Here is a 13914-nt window from a genome sequence, read left to right as displayed (position 1 = left end):
TTCCCTTCTTTGGTGATCCTTCCCTTGCTCAGGATACACGTGCCGCCTTTCTTCCTCCAGCTTCTCTCCCTTGCTGCACCAGTGTCCCAGCTTGCCCCGTCCCTGCGGTCTTCTCCTCCTTCACCCTCCTCGAGGAGTCTCCACTCCTTCCTGCCACGCGGCTCTCTCCCATGGCTCCTTTATAAGCAGGGAGCAGCTGCTTTTAAAACACTGCTCTCCCAGCTTGATAGATTTCTCCCCACTGGCCTCGTCCTGTGCCAGTATTTCTCCCCATAAACAAAGCCACATTGAGTTGATTGGTAAGCATTTAAATGAAGAGGTCAAGTAAATGTATGGCTAAATAGCAAATCAACACTGAATGAAGGTGATGGGAGACTGTGTTTGGATGGTCACCTTTTGTCCCTGGCATAGAAGCGATGTACACTATCATTCTATTTTTTTTCAATACAGATATTACCCACTGTTTGCAATATGCTGTTGTGTAGAAAGGTTGTACAATTAACCACACTGGAAAAGTGTGCATGACAGACAAAGCTTGTTGAAAGTTGGTGGATGTGTCTACTCAAAACACTGATTTTTCCATAAAAATCATTTTCAGTGCAAGGATTTAGCCAATGTGATTAATGGGTTGGAAGAGTCCCCAGCTGTCACTACGGGCCTGGCTTGTAGACGTTTTTTCTTCCATTGCAAGAGGTGTGGGTGTCCTGAGGGAGAGAGGGTAATTTGTCTTGCAGTTTTGGTGCCTAAATGGGCACTACTGCCATCCTACAGGTTTGTGTACTTATGGGCACTTTGTAATTCTGTTTCCCCCTCTGGGACAATAAATTACCAGTACCTGCTGGCAGTAAAGCAGAGGAGGTAGAGAGCACCACTAGGTGCTGACTTGGAGGAAAGGTGGAAAAAAGAACAGCTGCCCCTGCAGCTACACAACCAGATTGGAGGCACCTTCAGCCATAAGTCCCCAGGGCTCCTTATATATGAATATAGAGGGAGAGTTGGGTGGTAATGAAAACTATGCAGAGAGATGTACAGATCCATGCAAATTTTTATTTATTTTCTGCTTGATTGCTCGTAAGTGTAGTTTGGCTCTGTATTCACAGAAGAGGCTTATTTTGAAGTAATCTTCCTACCTATGATTCTCTTCAAAGCTTCTTTCACATCCTTGTTCCTTAGGCTGTAGATGAAGGGATTCAACATGGGGATGACAAGGGTATAAAACACAGACACAATCTTGCTCTGATGCAGGGAAGATGGTGAACCTGGCTGGGCATACATAAAGGAAACGGTCCCAAAAAATAAAGTCACAACCAGCATGTGGGAGGAGCAGGTGGATAAGGTCTTGAGCCTGCCCTTGGCAGAGCGAATCCTGAGAATAGTATAGATGATGTAGGTGTAGGAGATGAGGATGATTCCTGAGGTGATCACAATGATGGGGCCAGCTAAAATGAACATTACCAGTTCGTTGATGTGCTTATCCATGGTGCAGGACAGGTTTATCAAGGGGGGAACGTCACAGAAGAAATGGTTGATTTTTTTGTGAGGCCCACAGTAACTCAGTGTAAAGGTGAAAATGGTTTGCACTATAGAATTTGTGACACCACCAATATAGGAGCTCATGATGAGCTGGATGCAAACCCATTTGGACACAATGACAGGATAAAGTAGTGGGTTACAGATGGCTATGTATCGATCATATGCCATTGCTGTCAGGATGAAGGCTTCTGTGGTGGCAAAGAGAAGAAAAAAGAACAACTGAACAGCACATCCATTATAAGAAATAGTTTTGCTGCCTTGTAGGAAGGTGGCCATGGCTTTGGGGGCAATGGTTGAGGAGTAGCAGAGGTCTAAGAGAGACAGGTTCATGAGGAAGAAATACATGGGGGTGTGAAGGCGAGGGTCAGTTTGAATCATGAGAACCATGACAGTGTTCCCTAGCACGGTGGCCGTGTAAATCACAAGGAATACCAGAAAAGGCAGCACCTGAGTCCCAGCTTCACTTGCAAATCCCAGCAGGATGAATTCTGTCACCACTGTGTGATTCTCCTCTCCCGTAGACTCCATAGCTTATCTCTCCTCTGGGGAAAAAACAAACAAACAGACCCTAGGATAAGTATGAAGGAGAAAGCAAGCAGTGAGACAGATTGCAGTATGCTTAAAGTATCTTGCACTAGGTTCTTGATGAAGACTGGCCCATTAAACTCACTTTCCCATCTTCCTTTCTTACATTCACAGAGGCTTGCACAATATGCCTAGCCATTTTGTTTTTGGAATCCTTCAATTTTTTTTAACATAATATTGGGTCTATGATGAAATAAATAGCTTTACACACGTCTGGCTTTCCACAGCTTTGGAAATAGATACCTACTTAAATAAATGTATAAACCTTGAACAGAACCAAAAGAGAACTTTATTAAGAACATGGTATTTAGTAAAAAGACTAGTTGTTTTTTTTTTTTAAAACTATTATTAGCTTTATTAATGAAATATTAGCTTTTCAATGAAAACAGGAATTTTCTTTGGGGGGAAAAAAAAGATGACCAGCTCTATTACCAAAATTGAATAATGCAAAAAAAATAACCAGGTTGAGTCGGACCTACCTACCCACCAAAGCCTCTGTGTATTGAAATGAGAAGTTGAATGAGCCAGTCTTGTGTGTTTTGTCATGCTTTGCTCATCCACAGCACTGTCAGTGACACTGAAAAATTTCCCAATGCCTTCACTTTCATAGCCAACAGGTACCTGAAAGCAAGACTTACCCCAGCTTCATTCCGCTGAGTCACTTTCGGAGCCTTTTGAAACCACCGCAGATGTGTTTGTTTCCATGGGTTGGCACCTTTCCATGCTACCTAATCCAAGGATTTGGGTAGTAATTTTGCTTTAATATTGCGAAATGACCTGGGATCTTTACTGTCCTACAATTCTCTTCTGTCAGGCTCAAGTGCTAGGACAGTTGCAGCAGTTATATTGAAGGGAATGGTATTAAATCTGGCTAAAAAGTAGACGTTGTGTAAGAGGAGGGCCCTTCCTCACAATGGGCCTTGAGGTCTCTGGAGAAAAGGTGCTACGAGATCACTCAGTACTGCAGTGAGCTTCTCCCTGGTGACAGATGTTTTTTCAGTCCCAGCTCTGGAGACCTGTCCTGGAGAGACCTAGGGAGGCACTAGACAGAATCCCCTGGCTTAATGTAATGAAAATTGCTATCCATTCACAGCAGTCAGATAAAGCTTGCATTAAGGTCCCTGCAGTGATAGTATTCCCTTTTCTCCACTCTTTGTCGCTGTACCTACCTGCCTGTGTTTCTGGCGTGGCGTGGCGTGGCGTGGCCTCACCCTGAGGCTGTGAGCTCTCTGGGACCTGGACTGGAGAAGGATGTGGGGAGCACAGCATATGCACCAGGCTAGAACAGCATTGTGTTGGAGTAGGCCCCGGGCCATTCTTCAGCATGTCCTAGAAGTAGATGAACCAGATCTGTTCACAGCCATGATTCTTATTTGCTTGTTTTGTCTGTTTTCTAGCTGGCAGAGGCCCTTGCCTCTTGTTTTACTTCCTTTTGCAGGGGAAAACACCGATCGTCAACTCCTCAAGGCCTGGCTCACAAGCAGGCAGTTCTGTCACTGTGCAGGTCCTGAGGCAGCCTACAGATCTCGGCTACTTTTCAGAAGAGCAGGTAGCTGTCACCCCAAGACAGTAAATCCTCTGCGTCCTTAGGTCCTCTCATCCCCAGGATGATGGTTCTGGAGGAGACAAAAGCAGGGGCCAGTGAAGAAGGGGTAAAGAAAACGGAGAGATCCTGGAGGGGGAAAGCCAGATGGGGCGTGGGTAACTGGTAGGAAGAGAGGAGCTCAGGGTTGGACAGATAAGGAAGGAGAGAGGCTTTCTGGGTGTGGTAAGAAAGAGATCCTGGACTCTATCCTTGGTGCTCCCTGCCACAGCTCTCTGAACCCTCTCTGCCCAGTCACCACTCATCACCCAGGGTGACAAAAATTGCAGTTACAGCTCTACAGCACCCAAGACAGACTAAGATGAAGTGTTGCCCATGTCTAATGGGTGAGAAGACACAGCTAGAAATCCTGGCAAATGGGCTTTAGCTCCATCCAAGGCAAGGTGAAGTTATCCCATAGCCTAGGCTGGCCCAAAGTGTGTAGGAGCTGAAGGATTCTGGAGTCAGCAGGTAGTTTATAATGCTCAGGCTGAAATGGATCATGTGATGGGATGAACTGTGGACAGACTAGAGGCCCTTCTTGGTGGAAAAAAGGGAAAACACTGACCCGTGAACTGTATCATCTAGGATAAAATGTGCCATGGATTTCCCAGATGAACCAGAGCCAAAGCTGTTTGAGGGTTGATGAGGCAGAGTTGGTGAAAATGGGAAAGTAGGTAGGATGGTTAAAGCCCCAGAGCCAAGGCCATGGTGGGTGAACCAACTAGGTCTGTGTTCCCTGACAGCTTGTTAATTTTGTACTCTGATCCCTTGGGAAGGGAAAGAACAAGAGATCTATCTGTTTTTTCCTACCTATTGTATGGGTGTTTGGCTGGTCAGAATTAGAGCCTGAGAAAGGGCATAACTGGCTTCTTCAGCAACACCCTGTTTGGAAAACCGTTCATAATTTGCCATGTGAACACATGACACTAATTGCCAACCTGCTTTGCCAACTTGCTCAGTTTCTGCTGGATGTGTCAGCAGGTGTTTGCTTTATTCAAAACATATTGTGTCACAATGAGTATTTTATGTAGGGAAAAGGTTGAATTTGTTTTTCAGTTATTCAGTCAGCAAAATGTTGAAGATATAACTGTGATGAAAAGCAAGGAGATTGAGAGAGTTAGAGTTGGCACCTTATACCTGGTGCAGTAGTAAACCATTGAAAGACCCACAATTGATGTCAGTGACACAAGGTTTCAGTCATAGGAATCATGACCACTTCTACCAATTGGATGAGTTGCAGCAAATTAAGTTTACCACCAAGTGTAGGTAAATTCCATTCCATGTTAATAAGGAAAACCATGTTGAGTCAACTGCAAAGCTAGTATATAAAAAGGTCAAAGATATCTGTCACCAAAATGCAAAACAGTGATATATGACAGTGGTGGGAGCCTGTGTTTGGATGGTCAACTTGTATCCCTTGCATGTTTAATTTGTTGTTGTACCTTATCGTTCTAAATTTTGCAATGCTGATATTGCTTTGTAGCCTTCTGTTTGCAATGTGGTGTTGGATAGCCTAGGCTCTATGATTTGTTACAATGGCAAAGGAAAAAGCAGCAGCTTGCACAGGGATTGCTGTAGCCCAGTTGGGGCAAGACTGGATGTGCCATCTGCTTTGCCATCAAGAACTTACTTGGTTGCTTGCTGAAACCTGGTAGGCCTTGAGCACAGATGGAATTCATGGTGGCACCAGAGCAGTGACATGACTAGAGTGAGCCAACGGGTTACCTCTCCAGGCGTCAACAGAGGTGTGGGGGGTGGGGGAATGGCTTTTTTTGCAGTACCATAATTGTGGTCAAGGGGCAACAGCTTTCTCAAATTTCTCAGTCCTGATCCCATGGGCTAAGATTCCCTAGGGTCAAGCCTTGACCTCCTACATCCCAGTCATGCCTCTATTTGTCAGCCTCCTGAACACCACAGCCATCACAGCATCCTTGTAAGGAACGCCTTGTCTAACTATTTTCAGTGTGGGGGCAGATTGTGGCAGTAGGGCACCAATGTCTAAACACCTATTAACGTAAGGGACAGTTTATTTTGCATTAGAATCAGTTACGTTATTTGCACTCCTTCCTAACCACGTGTGTTTTATCTTTAATTGGAATTGATTTAGATTTAATTTCCTGCTACTGGCTTTTGTTACATCCATGGTTTTCTTTTCTTGTGTCGGGTATTTTGCATTGTACCAATGTTAAAAGCTTCCAATGAATGATTTTTATGTCTCTATAACTGTATAAACAATTTCATGTAGGCTTCATGAGGCAGGAACTACAGTACTGTTCATGCATATTGCCAGGCCAAAGATCATAAATTACTTGGGCATGAGCTATGTTATGTACAGAATGTACGAAGTGCAGCAGTCTTGTGAACCAGGTCTTGATGCTTCATTTCTCTGACAATTGACATGGTGTAATGTATACAAGTATTGTAAGTGCAAGTTGTATCTGAGTCTCAAACTGGAAAAAAATAAAAGAAATAGGGTCCTTATTTCCAGTGGCATATGAACAGCTAGCTTTTTTATCTCTTGTGACTTCCTAAGGTTCAATAATCCCAAATCTCTGTCTTTCTGGGGACACCCGGTTTCCAGCTTGAAAATTACTGGCTCGCTCCAGGATTTTTCCCCCTGAATAGTTGCGAGCTTCTCTGAACTACTCTGCAGGTAAAAAAAAGAATCTGGGATTTGTACAAAGGAACAAGATGAATAAATAGATATGTTTCGGCAGTGTCTTTTGTGGCAGCAGCAAATTGTACATCTATTACCAACTGTCTCTTGGTTGGATTCAGCAAGCGCTCAGAGCTGAGGCTCCTCCTCATCTTGCTTCTCAAATCTTTGTTTGAAGAAAGAGAAGAGTTTCCTGGGACGGTTCTTTCACTCCCAGATCCTTGGCCACCAGTTTGTTACAGTCTGTACCCCTGATCTTCTATTCCATGTGGGTCCTGAAAATCTATGAATGCATGTACTCTGTTACCATATATTATATTATTATGTTATTAATTATATATTATTCACAGATTTTCAGGGACCAATGTGGTAACAGAGTGCATGCATTCATAGATTTTTCAGGGACCTTAAATATATATTTTCAGGGACGTGTGTGTGTGAACTGTTCCAAACAGGAGATTTTACCACACTTCCTACTTTCCTATGAAATATGTACTTTCTGTTGCAGCAATCCTGGATACATTTTATGAAATATCGGGGGGGGGGGGGGGGTAGCTGGAGAGTCAACCCTGAAAGGAAATTGCCATATATACACACAAGCGTGGAAGGGGAAATACAATTGGATTCTAAAATCTAGATCGGCAAGGTCTTGTGATGATTTCAGTTATGAAATTTGTGCTTTGAAAACGACTAGTTTTTACTGCTCAAGGAAGTTTGGATGCAGAGTTTTGGATGAGATGCACTTTAAAAAAAAAAAAAAAAAAGATTACCAGTTTAAAGAAAAGATTAAAAAATGAGGGGTGATGTACTGTATTCAAACACTCATTTTTATCATAACACACCATATCATAAGGAGAGGACTAAAAATGTCAGTAGATATAAATATAGATTAATTATTTCTCAGTTCACTCTAAAGAGTCATTTAGCTCCATATTCACAGAAGAGGCTTACTTTGAAATCATTATCCTACCTATGGTCCTCCTCAAAGCATCTTTCACATCTTTGTTTCTGAGCCTGTAGATAAAAGGATTTAACATGGGGATGACAAGGGTATAGAGTACCGACACCACCTTGCTCCGATGTGGGGAAGACTGAGAACCTGGCTGGGCATACATAAAGCAAACTGTCCCAAAAAATAAAGCCACAGCCACCATGTGGGAGGAGCAGGTGGATAAGGTCTTGAGCCTGCCCTTGGCAGAGTGAATCCTGAGAATAGCATAGATGATGTAGGCGTAGGAGATGAGGATGATTCCAGAGGTGATCACTATGATGAGGCCAGATAACACAAACATTAGCAGTACATTGATGTGCTTATCAGTGCAGGACAGGCTTAGCAAGGGGAGAATATCACAGAAGAAATGGTTGATCTCTTTAGGTCCACAGTAGCTCAGTGCAAAGGTGAAGCTGGTTTGCACAATAGAATTGGTGCTAGTACTGATATAGGAGCCCACGATGAGCTGAACGCAGACCCTTTTGGACACGGTGACAGGATAGAGGAGTGGGTTGCAGATGGCTAGGTATCGATCGTATGCCATTGCTGCCAGGATGAATGTTTCTGTGCTGCCAAAGAGAGCAAAAAAGAACTGTGCAGCACATCCACTGTAGGAAATGGTTTACCTGCTTTGCAGGAAGGTGGCCATGGCTTTGGGGGCAATGGTTGAGGAGTAGCAGAGGTCTAAGAGAGACAGGTTCACGAGGAAGAAATACATGGGGGTGTGAAGGCGAGGGTCGATTCGAATGATGAGAATCATGACAATATTTCCTAGCACAGTTGTCAAGTAAATCACAAAGAGCACCACAAAGGGCAGGACCTGAGTGCCAGGATCACTTCCGAATCCCAGCAGGATGAATTCTGTCACCTCTGTGTGGTTCTGCTCTCTCACAGATGCCATAGCTCAGCTCTGCTGTGCAGGGAAAAAATAGGGTAAGGACAACGAACAAAGCAAAGTGGTGAAAGAAACTGCAGATTACTTAATGTGCTGTTGGAACTGATTCTCAGGAGGTAAAGTGTAAGAAAGCAAAGGGCATTGTGACACAACCCTTAGAAAATTACTTAAACGTAGACTTAATAAATTTACCACAATGCTTTTGAAATTCTGAGTTTTCTATAATGAGACTATTTCTCCATATCATTTCTCCATATAATAACAATAGGCAGAAGTTTCTTTGGGATAATATTAGAAAAATCTTGTAGCATCTCTTAAGTATTATTCAGCCTTGTTCTGTTTGGTGGAATGTGACTTCCCATCTTTCCCTGCATATATCTCAAACTGAGAGTCTCAAATCTGGGGATGTGTTGTGAATGTTTTTGTGCTCCAAACCCAGTAACTTTTCATTGAAGTAGAGCATATTTCTTTCTATGGATGCCAGGATGAACAAGTACTGAACAAATGCTCAAAAGGATGAGTCTGCAGGTTCAAAGGATGCCATCTGAACAAGTGTGGTGCGTGCACCATAACCAGACAGTGGGTTACATCCTCTAATTACCTCCATGGAATCTCAGCTCAGTATGAGAGAAATCAATGCAGGCTGGAACCAAGATGATTTTGAACATCTGCCTGGGTACCTACATATACCTACCTGGGTACTTGTGCTTAGAAAAGTCTGCCCCAAATTCTTTTGGTGCCCCTGAAAATACCAATCTCTTGTAAGCAGAGGGGAAAGGACTGGTTTGTCAGAAAAGACTGGCCCATTAAGCTCACCTTTCCTCCTTCTTTTCTTATATTCATGGAGAAATGCACAGTTTGCCTAGATGTTTTGTGTTGAGCAATTGCATCATTTTTTCTGATGGAATACTGGGATAAGATGACACAAGTATTTTCACATGCATTTATAACTTTCCAGTGCTAAAAAAAATAAATACACACATAAATTAATCCAGAACCCCCCCTCCAACTCCCCCCCCAAAAAACCTAAATAAAGAACTTCGTCCTCAGGTATAGCAGTAGTGCGGGGGGGGGGGGGTGATTATACAGTTTTTGGCTGAGAAATCATTGTTTTTCAGTTAAAAGTAAGAATTTTCAGTAAGAAAGAAATCAACCAAATACATAGCCTTCTGTATTCCTGAAACATAACTACACAAAAAAATAGCAAGACTCAGTTAGCATACACATACTCATCAAACGCCTTCCTGTATGGAAAACAGAAGGTGAATGACATGTCTTCTGTATTTTGTCACTTTTCCCTCTTCCACAGCACTATCAGTAGCACACTGAAAAGCTTCCCAGTGCCTTCTCTTCCCCATCTGACAGGTATCTGACAGGAAGACTGACCCCAGCGTCATTCAGCTCAATCTCATGCAACGCCTTCTGGAACCAGTCAGCTGCTCTTGTATTCAAAGATTGGCACATTTCACTGCCACGTAATGCAAGGATTTGAGTAGTAAATACTCCTTAACATTGCTAAAAACCTGGGATCTTTAGTGCCCTAGAATCTTTTCTGTCAAGCTCAAGTGCTGGGACTGGTATCACAGTTATATTGAAGGAAATGGTATTAAATGTGTCTGAAAGGTAGAAGTTGTGCAACAGGAGGAGACTGGTTCTTCCCTCCCTTGCAAAGGGCCTTGAGGTCCCTGGAGGAAAGGTACTCCATGAGCACTGAGGACTACACTGGGGCACTCCCTGATGACAGAAGTGTGTTTTCAGCCTCAGCCCTATGGACCAGTCTGGGAGAGACCTAGAGAGGCACTAGATAGAAGTCCCTGGATGAATGCAATGAAAACTTATCTCATTCATAGGAACAACAGTCAGACAAAGCTGGCATTAAGGTCCCTGTGGTGATATAATTCTCTCTCCTCGCCTCTCTCTCTGTGCCTACCTGCCTGTGTTTCAGGTGCTGCCTGACCTTGAGGCTGTGAGCTTTTTGGGAAATGGACTGGAGAAGGAAGTAGGAAGTTAGATTTGACCTTTGTAGGTCATAGCTTAAAGCCCCAACTCCTCAGGGTCTGGCTCACAACCAGGCAGCTCTGTCACTGTGCACGTCCTGAGGTAGCTGCCAGATCTTGCCCACATTACTGATGAGCACATACTTCTCACCCCAAGACTGAGAGCAAAGCCTGTGTTTCCGCAGAGCCTCTCTTCCCCACAAAGATGCTGCTGGAGGAGAGAATGCAGGGGACAGTGGGGTACTGGCCAAAGAAAACCGAGGTAGTGGAGGAGGAAAGGCATCTGGAGAGTGGGCAATGGGAGGAAGGAGCAGATGTGGTGGCTGGAGAGGAAAGGAAGGAGAGAGGACTGGCTAATGGGCATTTTGTGAGTGGTAAGGAAAGGAGACCAGAGGCTGATCCCTGACTCTCCCCTTGGTGCCCCCTTGCCACAGTCCTCAGTAATCTTTTTGCTCACTCACCACCCATTGCCTGTTACAGCTCTGGCAGTAGCTAAGACCAATCGCTTAGAAGTATGTTCCCCACCTTTAGTGGGTGTGCACACACAGCTGGACCTCCAGGCAGATTGGCTTTAGCCCCATGTAAGATGAGGAAATCCCACAGCCTAGAGTGGCCAGGGGCCAGACTAGAAGTAATAGTAGTATATTCCTCTGAACTTTACAAAGTCCTTTGAAACCCTGGGTGAAAATACTGACTGGTAGTCAAAACTTGAAAGGAAGGTTGGAGAGTGATAGCACTGGCCAAGGTTTTGGAGCAGTTAATACAGACACTGGAGTTTGAAGAGCACGGACCTAGAGATTGTAAGGAATAAGCTAAACAATGCAGCAGTCCATGCAACTGAAGGTTTCTAGAGTCAGCATGCGATTAATACTGTTCAAGCTAAACTTCATCAAGTGACAGTAAGAACTCTGGCTGTAAGGGGAAAAGGGAAAATACTGACCTAAGAGATGTATCACATTGTTCCTATTGGATAGGTGCTTGGATGGTCAGTCTGAGACCCTCGGAAAGGGCACCAATAACTTCTTAAGCAACACCCCGCATGGAAACCAGCTCAGTATGTGGCAATTGAGCACATGGCACTATTTTCCAACCTGCTCAGCTTGTACTGGATGCATAAGCAGGAATGTGCCTTAATTGGAAGGCGCCATGTGTCACAATGAGTATAAAGGGAAAGGTTGAATGTGTTTTCATTTGTTCAGTTAACAAGATGTGGATCATGTAACTGTGAAACAAACTAAAAAGCTGAAGAGAGTAAAAACTAGTGGTGTAAAAACTACCACCTGGTGCAGTAGTCAACCACTGAAAACCTCACCATTGATGGGCAGGTCCACAAGTTTTAATTCAGGAATGATGACCATTACCACCCCTAGCCTTATTAGCTTAAAGCAAATAAAGTTAGGAATGGGTCCAGATAGTCTGAAGTCACTTGTTAAATTTAGCACCAAATGTAGGTTAATGACATACTGTGCTAATGATGAAAACCATTGTGAGTCGAGTGTAAAACATTTAAAGAAAGAGGTCAAACAAATTTGTCACTAAATCACAGAAAAATGCTGAATGAAGGTCAAGGGAGCATGTATTTGGATGGTCCACTTTTGTCTTCATGTTTAGTTTGGTGGTGATCAAGTCATCGAAACATTGAAAATCAGAGTTGGAAGGGACCTCAGGAGGTCACATCTAGTCCAACCGCCTGTTCATAGCAGGGTCATTCCCCACTAGACCATCTCACCTATGGCTTTTTCTGTGCAGCTCTTAAAAAACCTCCAAGGATGGAGAGTCCAGCATCCCTCTATGGTACCCATTCCAGTGCTTCACTGTTCTCCTAGTGAGACCATTTTTCCTAATGTCCAGCTTAACTTCCCTTGCTGTAACTTGAGACCATTGTTCCATGTTCTGTCATCCACCATCACTGAGAACCATTCAGTTCCACGATCTTCTGTAATGGCCTTCAGGCAGTTGAAGGCTGCTATTTAATCCCTTCTCAGTCTTTTCTTCTCCAGACTAAATAAGCCCAGTTCCCTCAGCTTCTCCTCAGAAGTCATGTGCTGGAACCCGCTAACTGTTTCTATTGCCCTCTATGGACTCTTTCCAATTTCTCGACTTCCTTTGTGTATTATGGGGCCAGAAAGTAGTGCCAAATAGAGGGGAAGAATCACTTGCCTTGATCTAGTGGCAATGCTCCTACTAAAGAAGCCCAGTCTTACATTAGCCTTCTTTGAAAGAAAGGCACATCGCTATTTATCAGTCATATTTATCTTATTGTCCACTGTAACCCCCAGAGCCTTTTCTGCAGAGCCATTTTCTGCAGCCATTCAGGCCCAGCATGGGATTGTTTCATCCCAAGTCCAGGACTTTGCACTTGCCCTTATTGAACCTCATGAGATTTTTTTCATTCAGTCCTCGAAGGTCTCTCTGAATCCCAACCATACCCTCCAGTGTATGTGCTACACCCAGCTTGATGTCATCTGCAGACTTGCTGAGGGTGCAATCTATATCATCTTCCAGGTTGTTGATGAAGATATTAAAATAAACCGGACAGAGGACAAACCCCCAGGGCATTCCAGTTGATACAACCTGCCAAGTAGACATTTAACCATTGATTATTCCCTTTTCAGCCTGATAGAATCATAGAACATGAAGACTGGGAAGGACGTCAGGATGCCATTTAATGTAACTCCTTGATCAAGGCAGGACCATTCCCAACTAGATCATCCCAGCCAGGGCTTTATCTAGCTGGGCCTCAAAAAGCCTCCAAGGATGGAGATGCCACCACTTCTCTATATAACCAATTCCAGTGCTTCCCCACCCTCCTAGTGAGAGCATTTTTCCTAGTATTTCCTAGTATCCAACCTGAACTTCCCTTGCTGCAACTTGAGACCATTGCTCCTTGATCTGTCATCTGCCACCACTGAGAAGAGTCCAGCTCTATCCTCTTTGGAGCCACCTTTCAGGATATTGAAAGGCTGCTATCAGATCCCCCTTCAGTCTTCTTTGCACGCTAAATACATTGCTGTAACAAGGAAGGGGCAAGTGGGGTGACTGCCCCAGGTGCTAAAGCAAAGGGGTGCTAACAGGCCCTTCCTAGCCAGGGCAGGGCATGGGACAGAGCTGTGAGCTGCTCATTTGGGGGTGGAGGCTGCCAGGATGGGGGAAGGGAGTCTCCTGCTCCTGCATGCACTCCCAGGCAAGCATGGTGGGCATTTGCCCCCAGATCTGTTTGCAGGGTAATGCTGGGCTGCCACTGCGGGCTTGCCCAGGTGCCAAACTTCTTTGCTATGGCACTGACTAAATAAGCCCAGTTCCCCCAGCCTCTCCTCAGAAGTCACATACCACAGCCCCCTAATCATTTTTGATGCCCTCTGCTGGGCTATTTTCAACTAGTCCACCTCCTTTCTATAATAGGAGGCCCCAAACTAGACACAGTACAACAGATGTGGCCTGCCTGCTGACTAGCTCCACAATGAAGCACCCTCATGCCCCAGCCAGCCCCTCCACAACACATTGACATAGGTTGGAGCATCCCTGAGATTTGAAAGCTGACCCTCTGGGTCCATGCCAGCCAGGGCTGCTCTGACTCTGCTGAATGTGCTGTGGTCCCAGGCACCCATGTAAATAGAGCACCCAGAAGCAATAAACTCCTGCACGATATGCACTGGAGTTTATTGATGCGTA

The 13914-nt window shown here is 44.4% G+C and overlaps 1 protein-coding gene and 1 pseudogene across 1 annotated transcript; both read right to left on the bottom strand.

Annotated features, from left to right (window-relative positions):
• Nucleotides 1-1107: 1107 nt before the first annotated feature.
• Nucleotides 1108-2061, bottom strand: LOC149862725 (olfactory receptor OR9H1-like). The gene has a single exon (XM_090053053.1). It carries the CDS (start codon nucleotides 2059-2061, stop codon nucleotides 1108-1110), a length of 954 nt encoding a protein of 317 aa, XP_089909179.1.
• A 5245-nt stretch (nucleotides 2062-7306) lies between these two features.
• On the bottom strand, nucleotides 7307-8251 carry LOC149862724 (olfactory receptor OR9H1-like; annotated as a pseudogene).
• Nucleotides 8252-13914: the final 5663 nt, after the last annotated feature.

This window comes from Crocodylus siamensis, chromosome 6 (assembly GCF_052110815.1).
Source record: "Crocodylus siamensis isolate JL-2025a chromosome 6, ASM5211081v1, whole genome shotgun sequence".
Taxonomy (NCBI): domain Eukaryota; kingdom Metazoa; phylum Chordata; order Crocodylia; family Crocodylidae; genus Crocodylus; species Crocodylus siamensis.
This window is presented reverse-complemented; position numbering and strand designations above follow the sequence as displayed.

What these genes read in the sequence shown, in the direction of transcription:
- LOC149862725 (XM_090053053.1), bottom strand. Translation starts at nt 2,061, where the DNA reads ATGGAGTCTACGGGAGAGGAGAATCACACAGTGGTGACAGAATTCATC.